The sequence below is a fragment of the Hemitrygon akajei genome, chromosome 25 (genome assembly GCF_048418815.1).
Source record: "Hemitrygon akajei chromosome 25, sHemAka1.3, whole genome shotgun sequence".
Classification (NCBI taxonomy): domain Eukaryota; kingdom Metazoa; phylum Chordata; class Chondrichthyes; order Myliobatiformes; family Dasyatidae; genus Hemitrygon; species Hemitrygon akajei.
The window spans coordinates 26,042,555-26,063,771 of NC_133148.1; the positions used below are offsets into that span (position 1 = coordinate 26,042,555).

The 21,217-nt window shown below is 54.3% G+C and overlaps 1 protein-coding gene across 1 annotated transcript; it reads left to right on the forward strand.

Moving 5' to 3' along the window:
- The first annotated feature begins 6,508 nt into the window (after window positions 1–6,508).
- Window positions 6,509–16,931, forward strand: LOC140716458 (uncharacterized). The gene is given in 4 exon segments (XM_073029204.1): window positions 6,509–7,868; window positions 8,212–8,403; window positions 14,871–15,181; window positions 15,183–16,931. Coding segments are annotated over 4 exon segments (1,896 nt in total). The 5' UTR covers window positions 6,509–6,568; the 3' UTR covers window positions 15,276–16,931.
- The last annotated feature ends 4,286 nt before the right edge of the window (window positions 16,932–21,217 follow it).

The window sequence follows — 21,217 nt, forward strand, 5'->3', positions numbered from 1 at the left end:
AGACACAGAGTGAAACTCCCTCCACACCGTCCCATCACACACTCCCGGGGTCAGACACAGAGTGAAACTCCCTCCACACCGTCCCATCACACACTCCCGGGGTCAGACACAGAGTGAGACTCCCTCCACACCGTCCCATCACACACTCCCGGGGTCAGACACAGAGTGAGACTCCCTCCACACTGTCCTGACGCAGTCAGGGTTTTGCCCAGTGGTGTCTGTCCTTTGTGGAATATTTTGCAACTAGTGTCCTGTCCACTGTCCTGCTGAGTCTGTGCCTGGTTTGTGTGTGTTGCCATTCACATCAGCTGTGACCACAGGGCCTGGAATGTCTGCCCACACATCTCCCCACCTGTCACCACAGGCTCGTCACACTGGTCCTGCTGGAACAGAGTCGTGTCCTGTCCCCCACCCAGGGCAGAGCTCGTTCCCCACACGGGAATTACCCTCTGGTTGGGGACGTCCCCTGTGGGAGCCTCAGACCGCGGCATGCACCACGCTGTGTCTGTCTCATTCCCCTCGCTGTCCATCTGTCTATCTGCTCTCCCTTGCCCCAACATCACCTCTCTCTCCCCTCTACTTCTCTCAGCTCCTCCACCTCTCATCTCTCTCACTCTCCCTCATCTCCTTACCTCTTCTCCTCTCTCTCGCACACACGTTCACCCTCCATCTCACTCTCTCACTCCCCCTATCTCTCTCACACACTCCCTCCATCTCTCTCTCTCACTCCATCCATCTCTCTCTTTCACATAATCCCTCCATCTCTCTCACACTCCCTCCATCTCTCTCACACTCCCTCCATCTCTCTCTCACACTCCCTCCATCTCTCTCTCACACATACATTCCCTCCATCTCACTGTCTCACTCACTCCCTTCATCTCTCACACACTCCATACATCACTCTACCCTCCTCTCTTCCTTCCCTTCCTCACTCTTCCCCCTTCCATCCCTTTTCTCCCCTCCCCTCCCTTTCCTCTCTGCTCTCCCCCTCCCATCGTCAACTCTCTCCCCCATGCCTCCTGTCTCTCTCTCGCCCCATTCTCTTCCCCTCCTCTCCTCTCTTTCACTCCCTCCCCTCCTCTTCCCCCCTCCCCACATCTCTCTTCTCCCTTCCCCTCCTCTCTCCCCGCCCCTCCTGTCCCTCTCTCGGTCCAGAGTAAACACCTCTGGCACGAACACCAACAACTGTGTGCAGAGCAGCTGCTGCCTGGGGCTCCGGTACCAGCCGCTGCTGTTTAGTTGGGATCTGACGGCCTTCACCAGAGGAAGTTGTGCTGGCCACAGTGTTGGCTTCATAAGCAATTCAGCAAACAGTTCACAGACAGAGGCCTGCTCCCTGATTCCCCTCCCCCTTCCCCAACCTCTCCCGACTCCCTCTACCCTCCCCTCAACCTCTCCCGACTCCCTCTCCCCTCCCTCAACCTCTCCCTGATTCCCCTCCCCCTCCCCAACCTCTCCCGACTGCCTCTCCCCTCCACCCTCAACCTCTCCGATTCCCCTCCCCCTCCCCAACCTCTCCCGACTCCCTCTCTCCCCCCTCAACCTCTCCCGACTCCCTCTCCCCTCCCTCAACCTCTCCCTGATTCCCCTCCCCCTCCCCAACCTCTCCCGACTCCCTCTCCCGACTCCCTCTCTCCCCACTCAACCTCTCCCGACTCCCTCAACCTCTCCCTGATTCCCCTCCCCAACCTCTCCCGACTCCCTCTCCCCTCCCTCAACCTCTCCCTGATTCCCCTCCCCCTCCCCAACCTCTCCCGACTCCCTCTACCCTCCCCTCAACCTCTCCCGACTCCCTCTCCCCTCCCTCAACCTCTCCCTGATTCCCCTCCCCCTCCCCAACCTCTCCCGACTCCCTCTACCCTCCCCTCAACCTCTCCCTGATTCCCCTCCCCCTCCCCAACCTCTCCTGACTCCCTCTCCCCTCCCTCAACCTCTCCCGACTCCCTCTCTCCCCTCCCCTCAACCTCTCCCTGATTCCCCTCCCCCTCCCCAACCTCTCCCGACTCCCTCTCCCCTCCCTCAACCTCTCCCGACTCCCTCTCCCCTCCCCTCAACCTCTCCCGACTCCCTCTCCCCTCCCTCAACCTCTCCCGACTCCCTCTCTCCCCTCAACCTCTCCCTGATTCCCCTCCCCCTCCCCAACCTCTCCCGACTCCCTCTCCCCTCCCCTCAACCTCTCCCGACTCCCTCTCCCCTCCCTCAACCTCTCCCGACTCCCTCTCCCCTCCCCTCAACCTCTCCCGACTCCCTCTCCCCTCCCTCAACCTCTCCCTGATTCCCCTCCCCCTCCCCAACCTCTCCCGACTCCCTCTACCCTCCCCTCAACCTCTCCCGACTCCCTCTCCCCTCCCTCAACCTCTCCCTGATTCCCCTCCCCCTCCCCAACCTCTCCCGACTCCCTCTCCCCCTCAACCTCTCCCTGATTCCCCTCCCCCTCCCCAACCTCTCCCGACTCCCTCTCCCCCCCTCAACCTCTCCCGACTCCCTCTCCCCTCCCTCAACCTCTCCCGACTCCCTCTACCCTCCCTCAACCTCTCCCTGATTCCCCTCCCCCTCCTCAACCTCTCCCGACTCCCTCTCCCCTCCCTCAACCTCTCCCGACTCCCTCTACCCTCCCTCAACCTCTCCCTGATTCCCCTCCCCCTCCCCAACCTCTCCCGACTCCCTCTACCCTCCCTCAACCTCTCCCTGATTCCCCTCCCCCTCCCCAACCTCTCCCGACTCCCTCTCTCCCCACTCCCTCTCCCCTCCACCCTCAACCTCTCCGATTCCCCTCCCCCTCCCCAACCTCTCCCGACTCCCTCTCCCAACTCCCTCTCTCCCCCTCAACCTCTCCCGACTCCCTCAACCTCTCCCTGATTCCCCTCCCCCCTCCCAACCTCTCCCGACTCCCTCACCCCCCTCAACCTCTCCCGACTCCCTCTCCCCTCCCTCAACCTCTCCCTGATTCCCCTCCCCCTCCCCAACCTCTCCCGACTCCCTCTCCCCTCCCTCAACCTCTCCCTGATTCCCCTCCCCTCCCTCAACCTCTCCCGACTCCCTCTCCCCTCCCTCAACCTCTCCCTGATTCCCCTCCCCCTCCCCAACCTCTCCCGACTCCCTCTACCCTCCCCTCAACCTCTCCCGACTCCCTCACCCCCCTCAACCTCTCCCGACTCCCTCTCCCCCTCAACCTCTCCCTGATTCCCCTCCCCCCTCCCCAACCTCTCCTGACTCCCTCTCCCCTCCCTCAACCTCTCCCTGATTCCCCTCCCCCTCCCCAACATCTCCCGATTCCCTCTCCCCTCCACCCTCAACCTCTCCGATTCCCCTCCCCCTCCCCAACCTCTCCCGACTCCCTCTCCCCTCCCCTCAACCTCTCCCGACTCCCTCTCCCCTCCCTCAACCTCTCCGATTCCCCTCCCCTTCCCCAACCTCTTCCGACTCCCTCTCCCCTCCACCCTCAACCTCTCCCTGATTCCCCTCCTTCCAACCTCTTCCAACTCCCTCCCCACCTCTCCCCTTAACTTCTCCGACTACCCCCTCTCCCTATCTCCCCCTCCCCCTCAATCTCTCTGACTGCCTCCCCAATCTTTCCCCATCTCCCTCCCCTCTCCTACTCCCCCTCAATCAGTCCCTGACTCTATCCCCCTCTGCCTCAATCTTTCCCCATCCACCTCTCCCCCCTTAACATCACCATCTCCCTCTCCTGCACCCGCTCAACATTACTCCGCTTCCTCTCCTCCTCCCCTTCAATCACACCATCTCCCTCTCACTCCTTCTCTCCTTCCCTACTCCCCGACCCACCACCCCTCTCTCCTGTGTCTCCCCCCCCCCCCCCTCATGTCCCCCTGTCATCAGGGAGGAGGTACAGGAGCCTGAAGATGAAACTCAACACCAGGAACACCTGCTTCCCCTCTGCCGATACATTTCTGACTGGTCCATCAACACCTCACTATCTTGCTCAGTCTCTTTATTTATTTTTTAATATATTTTAATCGTACCACAGTAATCTTTTTAGTATTGCACTGTATGCAACACAAAACACACCTCACAACATAGATCAGTGATAATAAACCTGACTCTGATCCCTCTCGTCATCTCTGTCCCCTCTCCCTCTGTCCTCTCCCAAACTCTCCCCGTCTCTGTCTCCCCCCCGCTCTCTCCCACACTCTCCCCCCTCTGTCCTTTCCCCACACTCTCACTGCCTCTGTCTCCCCCCCGCTCTCTCCCACACTCTCCCCCCTCTGTCCTTTCCCCACACTCTCACTGCCTCTGTCTCCCCCCCCGCTCTCTCCCACACTCTCCCCGTCTCTGTCTCCCCCTCTCTGTCCTCTCCCACACTCTCCCCGTCTCTGTCTCCCCCTCTCTGTCCTCTCCCACACTCTCCCCGTCTGTCTCCCCCTCTCTCCACATGTCTCTTGCCCCTCAGCCCCCTCCTCCCCTTGTTTCACCACCTTCATGCCCTCCCTCCTTGCTTGCAACCCCTCCATCTCTGTCCTCGTCTCTCTTCCCCTTCCCCTCCTCTCTCTGACCCCCATCTCTCCCCCCTCTCGGTTTCCCCTCCCTCTCTCATGGCCTCATTCCTGCAGAGCCGTCCCCATTCCCTCCTCTCTCTGACCCCCATCTCTCCCCCCTCTCGGTTTCCCCTCTCTCTCATGGCCTCATTCCTGCAGAGCCGTCCCCATTCCCTCCTCTCTCTGACCCCCATCTCTCCCCCCTCTCGGTTTCCCCTCTCTCTCATGGCCTCATTCCTGCAGAGCCGTCCCCATTCCCTCCTCTCTCTGACCCCCATCTCTCCCCCCTCTCGGTTTCCCCTCTCTCTCTCATGGCCTCATTCCCTCCTCTCTCTGACCCCCATCTCTCCCCCTCTCGATTTCCCCTCCCTCTCTCATGGCCTCATTCCTGCAGAGCCGTCCCCATTCCCTCCTCTCTCTGACCCCCATCTCTCCCCCCTCTCGGTTTCCCCTCTCTCTCATGGCCTCATTCCTGCAGAGCCGTCCCCATTCCCTCCTCTCTCTGACCCCCATCTCTCCCCCCTCTCGGTTTCCCCTCTCTCTCATGGCCTCATTCCCTCCTCTCTCTGACCCCCATCTCTCCCCCCTCTCGGTTTCCCCTCCCTCTCTCATGGCCTCATTCCTGCAGAGCCGTCCCCATTCCCTCCTCTCTCTGACCCCCATCTCTCCCCCCTCTCGGTTTCCCCTCCCGCTCTCATGGCCTCATTCCTGCAGAGCCGTCCCCATTCCCTCCTCTCTCTGACCCCCATCTCTCCCCCCTCTCGGTTTCCCCTCTCTCTCATGGCCTCATTCCTGCAGAGCCGTCCCCATTCCCTCCTCTCTCTGACCCCCATCTCTCCCCACTCTCGGTTTCCCCTCTCTCTCATGGCCTCATTCCTGCAGAGCCGTCCCCATTCCCTCCTCTCTCTGACCCCCATCTCTTCCCCCTCTCGGTTTCCCCTCTCTCTCATGGCCTCATTCCTGCAGAGCCGTCCCCATTCCCTCCCGGGACGTGGGTGTCACTGCACTTGCCCATCCTCCACTCGAGAGGGTACCGGGGTTTGGGGTGGGAATGCGAGGATCCCCTCAAACTCCTCACCATGTAAGGGTGGAGGCTCCCACACTGCTGCTGAGGGGTGAAGAGGTTCTGGGGCTGACACCTGGGATTGGTGAAGGAAGGGACGCGGGGAACCTGTGGGCTGTGGTGTTGTTCCCTGACAGTGTGGGAGGGATGAGGGAAAAGAGTGAGGGAGTGAGAGAGTGGGGGTAGGAGAGAGAGCGAGGGAGAGAGGTAGAGTGATGGAGAAAGAGAGGGATGGAAAGTATGTGTGTGAGTGAGAAAGAGTAAGAGAGAGTGGATTACAGACAGTGTGGGGGAGAGAGAAAGTGGATTAAACACAGAAGGGAAGGAGTGAGAGAGAGAGAGAGAGACAGAGAGAAAGAGAGTGGATTAAAGAGTGAGGGAAGGAGAGAGAGGGGGCAAGTGGATTAAAGACAGAGGAAAGATGAGAGAGAGAGAGAGATAAAGACAGTGAGGGAAGGAGAGAGAGAGAGAGAAAGAGAGAGAGGGACAGAGTTACTGTGACAGACTAACAAGACTGAAAAAGGCAGCAACACAGAGAGAGGTAGAGAATGGGGAGGAGGTGAATGAACTGGTAAAAAAGTAGAGAGAGACAACAGGAAGGAAGCTGGGGGGTGGGGGAGAAGAGGGGAAAGACAGGGAGGACTGAAAGAGAGAGCAGAGATGGGAAGGAGAGCCCGAGACCCCCCACCCCCTGAATCAAGGTCAGCACTGCCTGGGTGGGCCGAACTGTCTACCCTGTATTCTGTCCACCCGGTGGTGGTAGGGGGGGATGTAGATATCCCAGGACCCAAATATTTTTCCTCCGGATCTGAGTCAGGGCTGGGGGGTGGGGGGGGGAAGGAGGAAGGCGATGTTATTGCCTGGAATGTTTGCCCGCCTGTGTGTGTTTGCTCTTTCCTCGCTCCCTCCCTCCTTCGCCTGATTATTTTCTTTGGAAGGGTTGGGGGCGGGGGGCGGGGAGAGCAGATATATCAGTGCGGCGCAGACAGAGCCGGCAGCAGTCACAGGGATGAAGACCAACAAGCGGCTGCTGCTCTTGGCCCTGTTGGTGTCAGCCGCCCTCTCCGGGCCCGTCCGACGCCAGGACTCCGACGAGGAAGAGGAGTCCGAGGAGTCCGAGGAGGAGGAGGAGGAGGAGGAGGAGGAGGAAGAGGGGGGCGAAGGCGGCGAGCAGGAGGGCGAGGCTGGCGAGCAGGAGGGCAAGGGGGCACAAGAGGGCGAGGCTGGCGAGCAGGAGGGCAAGGGGGCACAAGAGGGCGAGGCTGGCGAGCAGGAGGGCAAGGGGGCACAAGAGGGCGAGGGGGGACAGGAGGAGAAGGGCAACAATACCCAGCCTTCCCCCGATGAAAGTGAGCCTGCTGAGACCCTGGCTGCTCAACCGGAGGAGCCGTCACCACCTGTCGGCCAATCAGAAGCCTCCGCACCTGCTGCCAGCCATCCGGGGCCGTCCAGCCTCGCCGTTAACCCACCAGAGATCTCAGTAGCCGTCGCCGTCCAACCAGACATCGCCGTACCCGCTGCTGCCCAATCAGGGGTCTCTGCTCCCACCGGCGTCCAACCAGAGGTCTCCGCTCCTGCTGCAGTCCATTCAGAGGTCTCCATTCCTACTGGCGTCCAATCAGAAGTCGCCGCTCCTGCCGCTGTCCAATCAGGGATCTCGAGTCCCGCTGTGCCTGTGATCAGCCAACCAGTGGTCTCTACGCCCACAGTCAGCAAATCAGAGGTTGGCGCACCAGCGGCCAGAGAACCAGAGGTCAGTGCAGCTGCCTTCAGCCACCCAATGGCCTCCATACCTGCAGCCAGCAAATCAGAGGATGCTGCCCCGCCAGCTGTCCAATCAAGGATCACCGCAGCAGCACCCAGCAAACCAGAGATTTCGTCGCCTACAGTCGACCAATCAGAGGTTCCTGCACCTGGCACTGGCGAATCAAAAACTGCCCCACTGGCTGGCCAATTGGCGGTCTCCATGCCAGCAACCAGCGAATCAAGAGCCGCACCATCCCCAGCCGGCCAAGCAGAGATCTCCGCTCTCACAGACGGCGAATCGAAAGCCCCAGCAGCGACGGCTGGACGTCTGTCGAGTCTCCTGCCAGCAGCGAGACAGCCAGACGCTGCCGGGCTCCTCGCCAGACAGCCGCTGGCCTCCGTCTCGCTAGCCAAACACGTGGATACCGCTCCACCGCTAGCCAAGCGGCCCGACGCCCTGGAAAGCCCGGCCGGACTGCCAGCCGTCCCAGTCGCCCTTACCAGACAACCAGACGAGCCGGCCAGGCTGAGGCAGCAGGTGGAGACGGCACTGAATGAGATAGGTGTGTGGGAAGCAGAGGAAGGGAGGATGGGAGGGTGAGGCAGGGGAGTGTGGAGGGGGGAAAGAGAAGGGGAGGGGTGAGGGGAGAGAGGGAGAGGAGAGGAGGGGGAGAGAGGGGCAGAGAGGAGGGGAGGGAGGGCTGAGGAGAGAGGGGGAGAGGAGAGAGGTGGAGGAGAGGCGACAGAGAGGGGAGGAAGAGAGGGGCTTGGGAGCGAGGGGGAGGAGAGGGGGCAGAGAGAAGGGGAGGAAGAGAGGGGGTGCAGGGAGGTAACTTCCCCAGGTCCCTCGTTGTGTCGGTGACCCCCGTCTCATACAGCGGTTAATGCATCCTTCCCCCTGTGCAGAGCTGCAGGTGACCCAGGAACTGGCTATAGTCCAGCGTCTGGCCCTCCGTCTAGACACCGTGGAGGCCACCCTGTCTAGCCACACCAGTCGGTTTCAGCGTCTGGATGCCACGCTGGCTGAGTTTCAGGACGCCATCAGTAACATCTCGGACTCGACGTACACCAACCGCAAGGGCATCGGGGAGCTGAAGGGTGAGTGAGCAGATGGCCAGAGAGACAGTCCAGGGCCAACTGACCTCCTCCTGTTTCAACCATAGACGTCTCTCCCCACCCCCTATCTGACTCATCTCCCATTGACCCTCATCTCCCTTTCTCCATCTGACCCCTATCTCCCTCTCCCTCCATCTGACCCATCTCCCTCTCCCTCCATCTGATCCATCTCCCACTGACCCTCATCTCCCTTTCTCCATCTGACCCCTATCTCCCTCTCCCTCCATCTGACCCCTATCTCCCTCTCCCTTCATCTGACCCATCTCCCAATGACCCTCATCTCCCTTTCTCCATCTGACCCCTATCTCCCTCTCCCTCCATCTGACCGATCTCCCACTGACCCTCATCTCCCTTTCTCCATCTGACCCATCTCCCACTGACCCTCATCTCCCTTTCTCCATCTGACCTGTCTCCCTCTCCCTCCATCTGATCCATCTCCCACTGACCCTCATCTCCCTTTCTCCATCTGACCCCTATCTCCCTCTCCCTCCATCTGACCCATCTCCCACTGACCCTCATCTCCCTTTCTCCATCTGACCCCTATCTCCCTCTCCCTCAATCTGACCCATCTCCAATTGACCCTCATCTCCCTTTCTCCATCTGACCCCTATCTCCCTCTCCCTCCATCTGACCATTTCCCACTGACCCTCATCTCCCTTTCTCCATCTGACCTGTCTCCCTCTCCCTTCATCTGACCCATCTCCCATTGACCCTCATCTCCCTTTCTCCATCTGACCCGTCTCCCTCTCCCTCCATCTGATCCATCTCCCACTGACCCTCATCTCCCTTTCTTCATCTGACCCGTCTCCCTCTCCCTCCATCTGATCCATCTCCCACTGACCCTCATCACCCTTTCTCCATCTGACCCCTATCTCCCTCTCCCTCCATCTGACCCATCTCCCACTGACCCTCATCTCCCTTTCTCCATCTGACCCGTCTCCCTCTCCCTTCATCTGACCCATCTCCCATTGACCCTCATCTCCCTTTCTCCATCTGACCCGTCTCCCTCTCCCTCCATCTGATCCATCTCCCACTGACCCTCATCTCCCTTTCTCCATCTGACCCCTATCTCCCTCTCCCTCCATCTGACCCATCTCCCACTGACCCTCATCACCCTTTCTCCATCTGACCCCTATCTCCCTCTCCCTCCATCTGACCCATCTCCCACTGACCCTCATCTCCCTTTCTCCATCTGACCCATCTCCCTCTCCCTCCATCTGACCCATCTCCCACTGACCCTCATCTCCCTTTCTCCATCTGACCCGTCTCCCTCTCCCTCCATCTGACCCATCTCCCACTGACCCTCATTTCCCTTTCTCCATCTTACCTGTCTCCCTCTCCCTCCATCTGACCCATCTCCCACTGACCCTCATCTCCCTTTCTCCATCTGACCCGTCTCCCTCTCCCTCCATCTGACCCATCTCCCACTGACCCTCATCTCCCTTTCTCCATCTGACCCGTCTCCCTCTCCCTCCATCTGACCCATCTCCCATTGACCCTCATCTCCCTTTCTCCATCTGATCCATCTCCATCTCCCTCCATCTGACCCATCTCCCATTGACCCTCATCTCCCTTTCTCCATCTTACCTGTCTCCCCCTCCATCTGACCTCATCTCCCTCTATCTCGGTTTGCCTGCTCCCCTCTCCTCTTCTCTCCCATCTGACCTTGTCTCTCACTCTCTCTCTCCATATGACCCACCTCTCCCTCTACCTCTGTCCATCTGACCCCTCTCCTCTTCCCTTTCCTATCTGACCCCATCTCCCTCTCTTACCCCATCTCTCTCCATCTGATCTGCTTCTCCCTCTATCTCTCCCCATCAGACCCTCATCTCCTTTTCCCTCTCCCATCTGACCTCCCTCTCTCACCCTCTGTCTGACCTTTCACACTCCCTCCATCTAATCCAGTCCCTCTCTCCACGTGACCCCCATGTCCCCCTGTCTCTGATCGTCTCACCCTGTCTCCTTTTCCCTCTCTCCATCTGACACTCTCTCTCTGCCTGACTCATCTCACTCCCTATTTAATTCCCTCTCACTCGGACCCTCATCTCCATCTCTGTCTGCCTGGCGCCACTCCTGTTCCTTTCTCCCTCTGATCTCATCCCTCTCTCTCACCATCTGATTCTGCCTCCCTCTCCCATCTGACCTCAACTCTCTCTAGTTCTGTCTCTCTCTGACCCATTCCACTCCCTCAGTCTAATCCTCTCTCTCTCTCCATCTGATTCCCTCTCTCTATTCGTGTCTCTCTCTGACCCATTCCACTCCCTCAGTCTAATCCTCTCTCTCTCCATCTGATTCCCTCTCTCTGACCCATTCCACTCCCTGTCTAATCCTCTCTCTCTCCATCTGATTCCCTCTCTCTGTTTGTGTCTCTCTCTCTGACCCATTCCACTCCCTCATCTAATCCTCTCTCTCTCCATCTGATTCCCTCTCTCTGACCCATTCCACTCCCTCATCTAATCCTCTCTCTCTCCATCTGATTCCCTCTCTCTGACCCATTCCACTCCCTCAGTCTAATCCTCTCTCTCTCCATCTGATTCCCTCTCTCTGACCCATTCCACTCCCTCATCTAATCCTCTCTCTCTCTCCATCTGATTCCCTCTCTCTGTTTGTGTCTCTCTCTCTGACCCATTCCACTCCCTCAGTCTAATCCTCTCTCTCTCCATCTGATTCCCTCTCTCTGACCCATTCCACTCCCTCAGTCTAATCCTCTCTCTCTCTCCATCTGATTCCCTCTCTCTGTTTGTGTCTCTCTCTCTGACCCATTTCACTCCCTCAGTCTAATCCTCTCTCTCTCTCTCCATCTGATTCCCTCTCTCTGTTTGTGTCTCTCTCTCTGACCCATTCCACTCCTTAAGTCTAATCCACTCTCTCTCTCCATCTGATTCCCTCTCTCTGACCCATTCCACTCCTTCAGTCCAATCCTCTCTCTCCATCTGATTCCCTCTCTCTGTTTGTGTGTGTCTCTCTCTGACCCATTCCACTACTTCAGTCCAATCCTCTCTCTCCATCTGATTTCCTCTCTCTGTTTGTGTGTCTCTCTCTCTGACCCATTCCACTCTCTCATCTAATCCTCTCTCTCTCTCCATCTGATTCCCTCTCTCTGTTTGTGTGTCTCTCTCTCTGACCCATTCCACTCTCTCATCTAATCCTCTCTCTCTCTCCATCTGATTCCCTCTCTCTGTTTGTGTGTCTCTCTCTGACCCATTCCACTCCTTCAGTCCAATCCTCTCTCTCTCCATCTGATTCCCTCTCTGTTCATGTCTCTGACCCATTCCACTCCCTCAGTCTAATCCTCCCTCTCTCTATTCGTGTCTCTCTCTCTGACCCATTCCACTCCCTCAGTCTAATCCTCTCTCTCTATTCGTGTCTCTCTCTCTGACCCATTCCACTCCCTCAGTCTAATCCTCTCTCTCTCTCCGTGTCTCTCTCTGTGACCCATTCCACTCCTTCAGTCCAATCCACTCTCTCTCTCCATCTGATTCCCTCTCTCTGACCCATTCCACTCCCTCAGTCCAATCCTCTCTCTCTCCATCTGATTCCCTCTCTCTGACCCATTCCACTCCCTCATCTAATCCTCTCTCTCTCTCCATCTGATTCCCTCTCTCTGACCCATTCCACTCCCTCATCTAATCCTCTCTCTCTCTCCATCTGATTCCCTCTCTCTATTCATGTCTCTCTCTCTGACCCATTCCACTCCCTCATCTAATCCTCTCTCTCTCCATCTGATTCTCTCTCTCTGACCCATTCCACTCCCTCATCTAATCCTCTCTCTCTCCAACTGATTCCCTCTCTCTGACCCATTCCACTCCCTCATCTAATCCTCTCTCTCCAACTGATTCCCTCTCTCTGACCCATTCCACTCCCTCATCTAATCCTCTCTCTCCATCTGATTCTCTATGACCCATTCCACTCCTTCAGTCTATTCCTCTCTCTCTGTGACCCATTCCACTCCCTCATCTAATCCTCTATCTCTCTCCATCTGATTCCCTCTCTCCGACCCATTCCACTCCCTCATCTAATCCTCTCTCTCCAGCTGATTCTCTATGACCCATTCCACTCCTTCAGTCTATTCCTCTCTCTCTCTGACCCATTCCACTCCCTCATCTAATCCTCTATCTCTCTCCATCTGATTCCCTCTCTCTGACCCATTCCACTCCCTCATCTAATCCTCTCTCTCTCTCCATCTGATTCCCTCTCTCTGACCCATTCCACTCCCTCATCTAATCCTCTCTCTCTCTCCATCTGATTCCCTCTCTCTGTTTGTGTCTCTCTCGCTGACCCATTCCACTCCCTCAGTCCAATCCTCTCTCTCTCCATCTGATTCCCTCTCTCTGTTTGTGTCTCTCTCTCTGACCCATTCCACTCCTTAAGTCTAATCCTCTCTCTCTCTCTCCATCTGATTCCCTCTCTCTATTCGTGTCTCTCTCTCTGACCCATTCCACTCCTTCAGTCCAATCCTCTCTCTCTCCATCTGATTCCCTCTCTCTGTTTGTGTGTGTCTCTCTCTGACCCATTCCACTCTCTCATCTAATCCTCTCTCTCCATCTGATTCCCTCTCTCTGTTTGTGTCTCTCTCTCTGACCCATTCCACTCTCTCATCTAATCCTCTCTCTCTCTCTCTCTCCGTGTCTCTCTCTCTGACCCATTCCACTCCCTCATCTAATCCTCTCTCTCTCCATCTGATTCCCTCTCTGTTCATGTCTCTGACCCATTCCACTCCCTCAGGCTAATCCTCTCTCTCTCTGTCTGATCCCATCTCCCCCTCTCTCTCCACTGACCTCAATATCTCCCTCTCTCTCTCCACTGACCTCAACATCTCCCTCTCTCTTCACTGACCTCAACATCTCCCCCTCTCTCTCCACTGACCTCAATATCTCCCCCTCTCTCCACTGACCTCAACATCTCCCCCTCTCTCTCTCCACTGACCTCAACATCTCCCTCTCTCTCTCCACTGACCTCAACATCTCCCCCTCTCTCTCTCCACTGACCTCAACATCTCCACCTCTCTCTCCACTGACCTCAACATCTCCCCCTCTCTCCATCTGACCTCAACATCTCCCCCTCTCTCTCCACTGACCTCAACATCTCCCCCCTCTCTCCACTGACCTCAACATCTCCCCCCTCTCTCCACTGACCTCAACATCTCCCCCTCTCTCTCCACTGACCTCAACATCTCCCTCTCTCTCTCTCCACTGACCTCAACATCTCCCCCTCTCTCCACTGACCTCAACATCTCCCCCTCTCTCTCCACTGACCTCAACATCTCCCTCTCTCTCCACTGACCTCAACATCTCCCCCCTCTCTCCACTGACCTCAACATCTCCCCCTCTCTCTCCACTGACCTCAACATCTCCCCCTCTCTCTCCACTGACCTCAATATCTCCCCCCTCCATCTGACCTCATGACCTCAACATCTCCCCCTCTTTCCACTGAGTTCAACATCTCCCCCCTCCACTGACCTCAATATCTCCCCCCTCCATCTGACCTCGACCTCAACATCTCCCCCTCTCTCCACTGACCTCAACATCTCCCCCCTCTCTCCATCTGACCTCAACATCTCCCCCTCTCTCTCCACTGACCTCAACATCTCCCCCTCTCTCCACTGACCTCAACATCTCCCCCTCTCTCTCCATCTGACCTCAACATCTCCCCCTCTCTCCATCTGACCTGTTTCTGTCTATTCTTCATCTGATCCGGTCTCTATTTTATTCTGATCCCACCTCCCTCTCACTCCGTCTGACCCACTTCTCTCTCCCTCTCACTGCTGGCCCCATCTGTCTATCTGATCAGATTCTCTTGCTCCATCCAACTCATTTCTTGCTCATTCTTTCTCTGTCTGATCTTCTCTCTCTTTCCATCACTCTCTCTATCTGACTCTCCATCTGATCTTCTCCCTCTCTATCTGACTCTCCATTGCAATGGGCCTCTCTCTCTCTGTCCAATTTCATCTCTCTCTCTCCTGACCTATTTCTCTCCAACTGCCCCCCATTTCAGTCTGACTCGAGCACTGCCGCAGAAAAGCATTATTCACTCGTGCTCTCTTCTCACTGCTGCCATCAAGTAGAAAGTACAGGAGCCTCAGGGGTCGCTCGACCAGATTCAGGGACTTATTACCCCTCAACCACCAGGCTCTCTAACCAGAGGGGATAACTTCACTTGCCCCATCACTGAAATGCTCCCGCAACCTATGGATTCATTTTCAAGGACTCTTCATCCCATGTTCTCAATATTTATTGCTTATTATTAGTAAATTTCTCAACCAAATATTTGCAGAGTTCATCGGCCTTTGCACGTTGGGTGTAATCTTTCTTGGATTTATTGAGTAAGCCCGGAGGAAAATGAGCCTCGGGGTTGTATAAGGTGACATATATGTACTTTGAGAATAAATTTACTTTGAAATTTGGACCTTGATGCCTCCGTCTCTCTCTCTCCCTGCCCTACCCCCACAGGATGTTCCCGGGGTGTCCGCCACAACGCCAAGTGCTTCCTGGGCTTCCGATCCTTCCAGACATTCGAGGAGAGCTTGGGCCGGTGCGGTTCCAGCGGGGGACGCCTGGCCTCACCGCACGACCGGGCCGAGAACGAGGCCCTGGCCGCCTACACCCGCCTGTTCTTCGCCCCCGGCAACTGGCCGGCCTGGATTGGGGCCACCGATGAGCGGAGCGAGGGGGTCTTTCAATACCGGGACGGGCAGCCGGCCGGGCTGTGGGACCCCTGGTATCGGGACCACCGGCTGGGTCAGCCCAATGGTGGGCGGCGGGGAGAACTGCGTGGCTCTCTCCACTGACGACGGCAAGTGGTGGGACAAGGACTGTCAGAGGAGAATGTACTACATTTGCGAGTACGACTACTGAGGGGCTTCCAAACCCTGCCCCCTCATCCATGGGATGGGGCCAATAGGGAGGGGGGGGGAGCTGGCACGCCCAGGGAAAACGGATGGGTGTAGGGGGGCTCAGAGGGAACCTACATCGCCATGGGAATTCTGGGCTTTCCAATTGGCTCCTTGGCCCATCACCAACCCTCCAACAGGGCCCCCGACTCTCCTCTGGGTCTTTAACCTTGCAAATGGTTCCTCAACCTTCTGGTTGGGACTTTAACCATTCAGAGGGTCCTTCATATTCCAATTGAACCCACAAATTGGATCACAATGCTCCAACTGGACACCCCAACCCTCCAATTTGACCCCTCACCCTCCAGTTAGACACCCTAACCCTCCAATTGAATACTTTGAATTTCCAATTGGACTCCAGCCCTCCAAATGGAATTTTAACCTACCAATTGAACCCCCCAACCATCCAGTTGGACATCCAACTCTCCAACTGGTTCTTAACCTCCCGGTTCGGTCCTCAACTCTCCAACTGGGCTCTTAACCTTACAGCTGGGGGACTTCAACTTTCTAAGAGGATCCAAGACCTCCCAAATGGATCACACAACTGCTCCCTGAGACCCCCATAGGGCAAGAGCCTAGTCCGGTCCCCGAGAATCCGTTTCCCCTTCCCCCCCTCAAGGATGGGATGTCACCTCACTGCCCCTGCCCAACTTTCCCCTGTTTCCCTCAGGGTGGCCAAGATGCAACAGAGGGGTGGGGCTGTGTCAGTGTAAGGGAAGGAGAAGAGAGCCAATCACAAGCCACGATATGGAGAGGCAGGATGGGGGAATGGGGCAGAGGAAACGGGCCAATTGCAAACATGTTACTAAGGCGCTTAATGACCAGCCAACTGCCAGACCTTTTACTATGGTGCATTAGAAGTAGCAAGCCAATCAGTGACAATCATACTGAGGCACATTAGAGCTTGGTCAAGGGCCACTGTATTACCACGATCTGTTCTGGGGCAGGGACCAATCAATAAAAGTGATGCTGAATCCCACGCAGGGAAGTGCCAGCTGATCACTCAGCCAGTGTCCCGATGCCGAATACATTTAGGCCAATGGGTGGCCAGGATACTGAGGCGGCCAAACAGCTGGGCCAATTGGTGGACTGCGCACTGAGATGAACTGGGTGGAAGGATCGATCAGCAATCAGGAAACCGAGGGGCCCCAGGAAGAGGCCACCACCCTTGGACTATCTTCCATTCTATATTACCCCTTCACTGGGCTCCATTTGCCTGTACTGATCCCAGGACACCCAGAAATCCACCGGCCTTGGACTCAGGGACAGTCCATGCAGGTGTTAACCTGCACAATTGAGGATTGCACAGGGCGAAGGCAGCTCCCCTTGATTCCACCCCATCGCTGGGAGGCCAGGGACGCGGCAAAGTGCCCCACAGCTCGAAGAGAGGGGCTCAAAGAGATAAAAGACCTCACAGCAAGGGTGCGCCGGGGAGGAGGGAGTGAGGTCACAGAGACGCAGGGGAGGGAAAGGCTCCTGGCTGTGCTGGGTGGGGGAGGGTGAGTCGGTAACGGGACAATTACAGGAGTCCATCCTTGACTCGGGTCTCTCTCCCTCGGGATCTGCTGCCTCCGACTGATTCTGTATCTGTGGTTTCAATAAACTCAGAGCTTGCCACCCATTCCTGGTGTGAGTGGTCCATTTGTCTCTCCGGTCGCGAGGGGTGGGGGTGGGAGGAAGTATTCGAACCTCCGCCGTGGATTTCACCCCGGATTCTGCTCTCTGCTAGTGAGCCGGGGTCCAGATCCCTCTGTGAGATGGAACCACAACAGGAGGATGGAGGGAGGGAGGGAGGATGGAGCCAGGAAGAGGACGAGCCCAGGATCCGATCACAAGGATCTCAGAAAGAGCTGGGGCAAGCTGTGTCCAAGAAGGAGAGTGGGATCTCGATGCACAGAGGCTGGGCTGGGGAGGGAGATGGAGGGGGTGTCAGTGAGAGAGTGGGGGCAGAGTGGAATGGGGATGAGGCAATGAGTGACCATAAGATATTGGAGTAGAATTAGGCCATTTGGCCCATCGAGTCTGCTCCACCAAACAAACATCAGTGAGAAGGATGGAGGAGGGAAAGAGTGAAAAATGTTGGAGGGGAAGTGGGGAAGAATGGGTCAGGGGAATGGGAGAGGTTGAAGGGATTAATAAATGATGGGATGGAGCGGGGGAAATGGGACTGAGGATGGAAGGGGGGAAGGAGTAGTGGATGAGGAAACGAGAAGAGATGATGGAGGAGGGAGAGAATCAGAGGATGGAGAGTGTGGAGTGGAAGGAATCCTTACCCTTCATAAAGACTCTCTTGAAGAAACCATCAAAGATCATCACCAAGATGGTGCACCGATCCCTTACAAAGATGGCAGTTCTCTCTCTCTCTCTCTCTTCGTCTTGTTTTACGGCAGTTGGCACCCAGCTTAATGGTGCATTACCGCCACCTTCTGCTCCGGACTGTGTGATAGACTCACATTCTAAATCCCTTCACCCAATCGCACACATACACATACCCTCACCTACACTTTATCCTCCCATCTTTACCCTATTCCTGTTTATCCATCATATCCTATAAAAAACCCCTGTACCCCTTAAGAAAGCTAAAAATACCCTAACCTGTGTTCTCTCAGCCATGCCCAGCAACCCTTTTAATGTGAATTCCTGCACCCCCAATTCCCTTAGATTAATTCTCATCATCTCTCTCTGTATCCCATACTTCCTGCAACTCAGAACTACATGTTCTACTGACTCCTCTTCCTGACATTCCGCACACAATTCTGTCTGGTGTTTCCCTATCAATTTCAATGTATGGTTTAATGCACAGTGCCCCAGCCTTAACCTAGTCCGCACAATTTCCTCTCTTCTGTATCTACTTCCTACCCTAGTACCTGCAACACTTTTTTGTATTTGATATAAATGCCTCCCTTTCCCCTCCCTGTCCTATCTTTCTTGCCACATTTGGTTGATTTTTTCCCCCAGATTACACACCTAACCTCTGCTTTACTGATACTAATGTGCATTTCTATATTTTCTTTCTTTAACACCCTCTTTGCCAACTCATCCACCCTTTCATTCCCCTTCACCCCTACATGAGCTGGAACCCATAGAAATTTAACCTGACCTCCCTGATTTGCAACTCTTGTGACTGACTGAAGGACTTCATGAAGTACATCTTGCCGGCTGTTTGAGTGAGAAGACCTTAAACTTGCTAGAACTGAGGATGAATCTGAGCATATCAACGCTTTGACTAGTCTAGCTTTCTCCACCCAATGCAACGCAACCAACACTGACAGCATCTCCACGGTATACACCGCTAACTTATCAGTCATTCTTCTGCTGATTGCAATTGCTTTTGCTGGTATAGCCACCCCAAACCCTGTCACTCCTGTCTCAGGTTCCTTAGCACCATCTGTATAGACCTGAGTATAATCACTATACTTTTCCATCACATGACAGTTAAATGCACTTACCAAATCAGTGTTATACTTTCCATTCCTTTTTACCTCTAACAAATGCCAGTCTATGTCAGGCCATACCAGCTTCCATGGAGCTACAACTGGATAAACTACTGAAGGACTTATCCTTAGATCAAACACTCCACATGATCCAGCAATATCATTCCCTACCTGACTAAAGTTTTCCCTCTGAAACCTCCCATTTTCCCAGGACTCCTGCAACACTCCTTTAGCAGAGTGAGAATCATTGTGCCCCTGTAAATTAGCCCAGTAGTTTACCATCAGTTGCATCCTCCTTAATTCCAAAGGCATTACTCCCATTTCTACCTGCAGGGCTGATATTGGTGATGTTTTAAAAGCCCCAGTGCACACTCTCAAAACCTGAGCCTGAATCACATCCAGTTTCCTTATAAGAGACCTAGCTGCTGATCCATATGCTACACTTCCATAATCCAACACAGATCTTACTAAAGCCACATACATTCTCTTCAATGCTGAACAACTTGCTCCCCATTCCCTACCAGTCAAACATCTCATCACGTTTATTACTTTTTTACATTTCTCCTCAACTTTCCTGATATGGTCTGCCCATGTTAATCGTGAATCAAATATAACTCCCAGAAATTTAAATGATCCAACCCTTTCTAATTCAATCCCATACATCCTTAAATTCTTCCCTACCTCAATTCTTTTCCTAGTGAAAAATACAGTTTGAGTTTTTTCTACTGAAAATCTACATCCCCAATCATAACCCCACTCTACCACTTCATCAAATGCTCCTTGTAGTTTCCTGATTATATGCTCCGTGTTCCTGCCTCTTTTCCACAAGGCCCCATCATCCGCAAACAGTGACCTACCTATATCCACTGGTACCTTTGTGAAGACATCATTGATGATAATGATGAAAAGTAACGGGCTAATCACACTACCCTGAGGTGTGCCATTTCCCACTATGTACTGTTTTGATCATTCTGATCCAGTCCGAACTTGAATTTTTCTACCAAACAAAAAATCTTTAATCCAATTAAAAACTCTCCCCCCAACCCCCATCTTCTGCAGTTTAATTAATAATCCTTCCTTCCACATCATATCATAGGCTTTTCCAATGTCAAAAAACACTGCAACTACTGATTCTTTATTTGCCTGGGCCGTTCTTATTTCAGTCTCTGACCTTATCACTGAGTCCATGGAATTCCTTCCCTTCCTAAAACCACTCTGATAACTTGCCAGCATTCCTCTCTTCTCAAGATCATACGATAACATGTCTGTTATCACCCTTTCCATTATCTTACATATATTTGATGTTAGTGCTATTGGCCTGTAGCTAGTGGGTTTTGACAGATCCTTGCCAGGTTTCCTTATTGGAATTACTATTGCTTCTTTCCATGCACTTGGTAATCTTCCCTCCTCCCACACTCTGTTATAAAGATGCAGTAACTTCAAAAGCGCTCCTTCTCCTAGATTTTTTAGCATAACATAGCATATCAGATCTTTCCCTGGGGAGGTTGGTCTCAATCTCTTTATTGCTCTCACCATTTCTGCCAAAGTAAATGGATCATCAATTATATCAACATGAGTGAATCTGCAGATGCTGGAAATGAATAAAAAACACAAAATGCTGGCAGAACTCAGCAGGCCAGACAGCATCTATGGGAGGAGGCAGTGACAACATTTCTGGCTGAAACCCTTCATCAGGAGTGAAGTAACATGGGATGGTCGAGGGGGCCGAAACGTCGTCACTACCTCCTCCCACAGATGCTGTCTGGCCTGCTGAGTTCTGTCAGCATTTTGTGTTTTTATGTTTTTCATCAATTATATCATCTGTTTCTTCCCTCCTGTTTAACACACCTGGGTATTGACTCATTGTTCTTTCCCTTCTCCTCCCTTCTTCAAATTTTCTGAGCTATGTATCTTTACAAATGACTTGGCCATGATCTCAGCCTTATCCCTGCTGGAGACTGCTGTTTCCTCCTCAGATATCATTACTGGATACTCCCAATCCCTTCTATCTCCTCCCATCCTCTTAATCATTCCCCATACCTCTCCCATAGGCGTTGTTCTTCCTATTTTGTTGCAAAAACTCTTCTTACCACTGCCTGTGCCTTCTTATATTGAATTAAATGCTGCATATTATGGGTTCTTTTAACTAGCCTGAATGCTCTATTTCTGTTTTTTTTTTACAGCCTGACAACATTCCTCTGTCCACCATGGCACTAGTTTTCTATTCATCCTATTTTTACTCCTGGGTATAGATCCTTCTGCTGCCATAATAATTGCTGAAGTCACCTGACTGTTCAATTCATCTATATCTCCAGAAATGTCAATCTTTGTCAATGCTTCTTCACTTAACTTCTGGAACTTACCCCAATCTGCTTTTCCAAACACCCACTTTGGGACTCCCCCACCTGGTCTTATTTCAACTCTTTCACCCACTGAACATAAAACTGGGTAGTGATCACTGCCTACTGTTGAA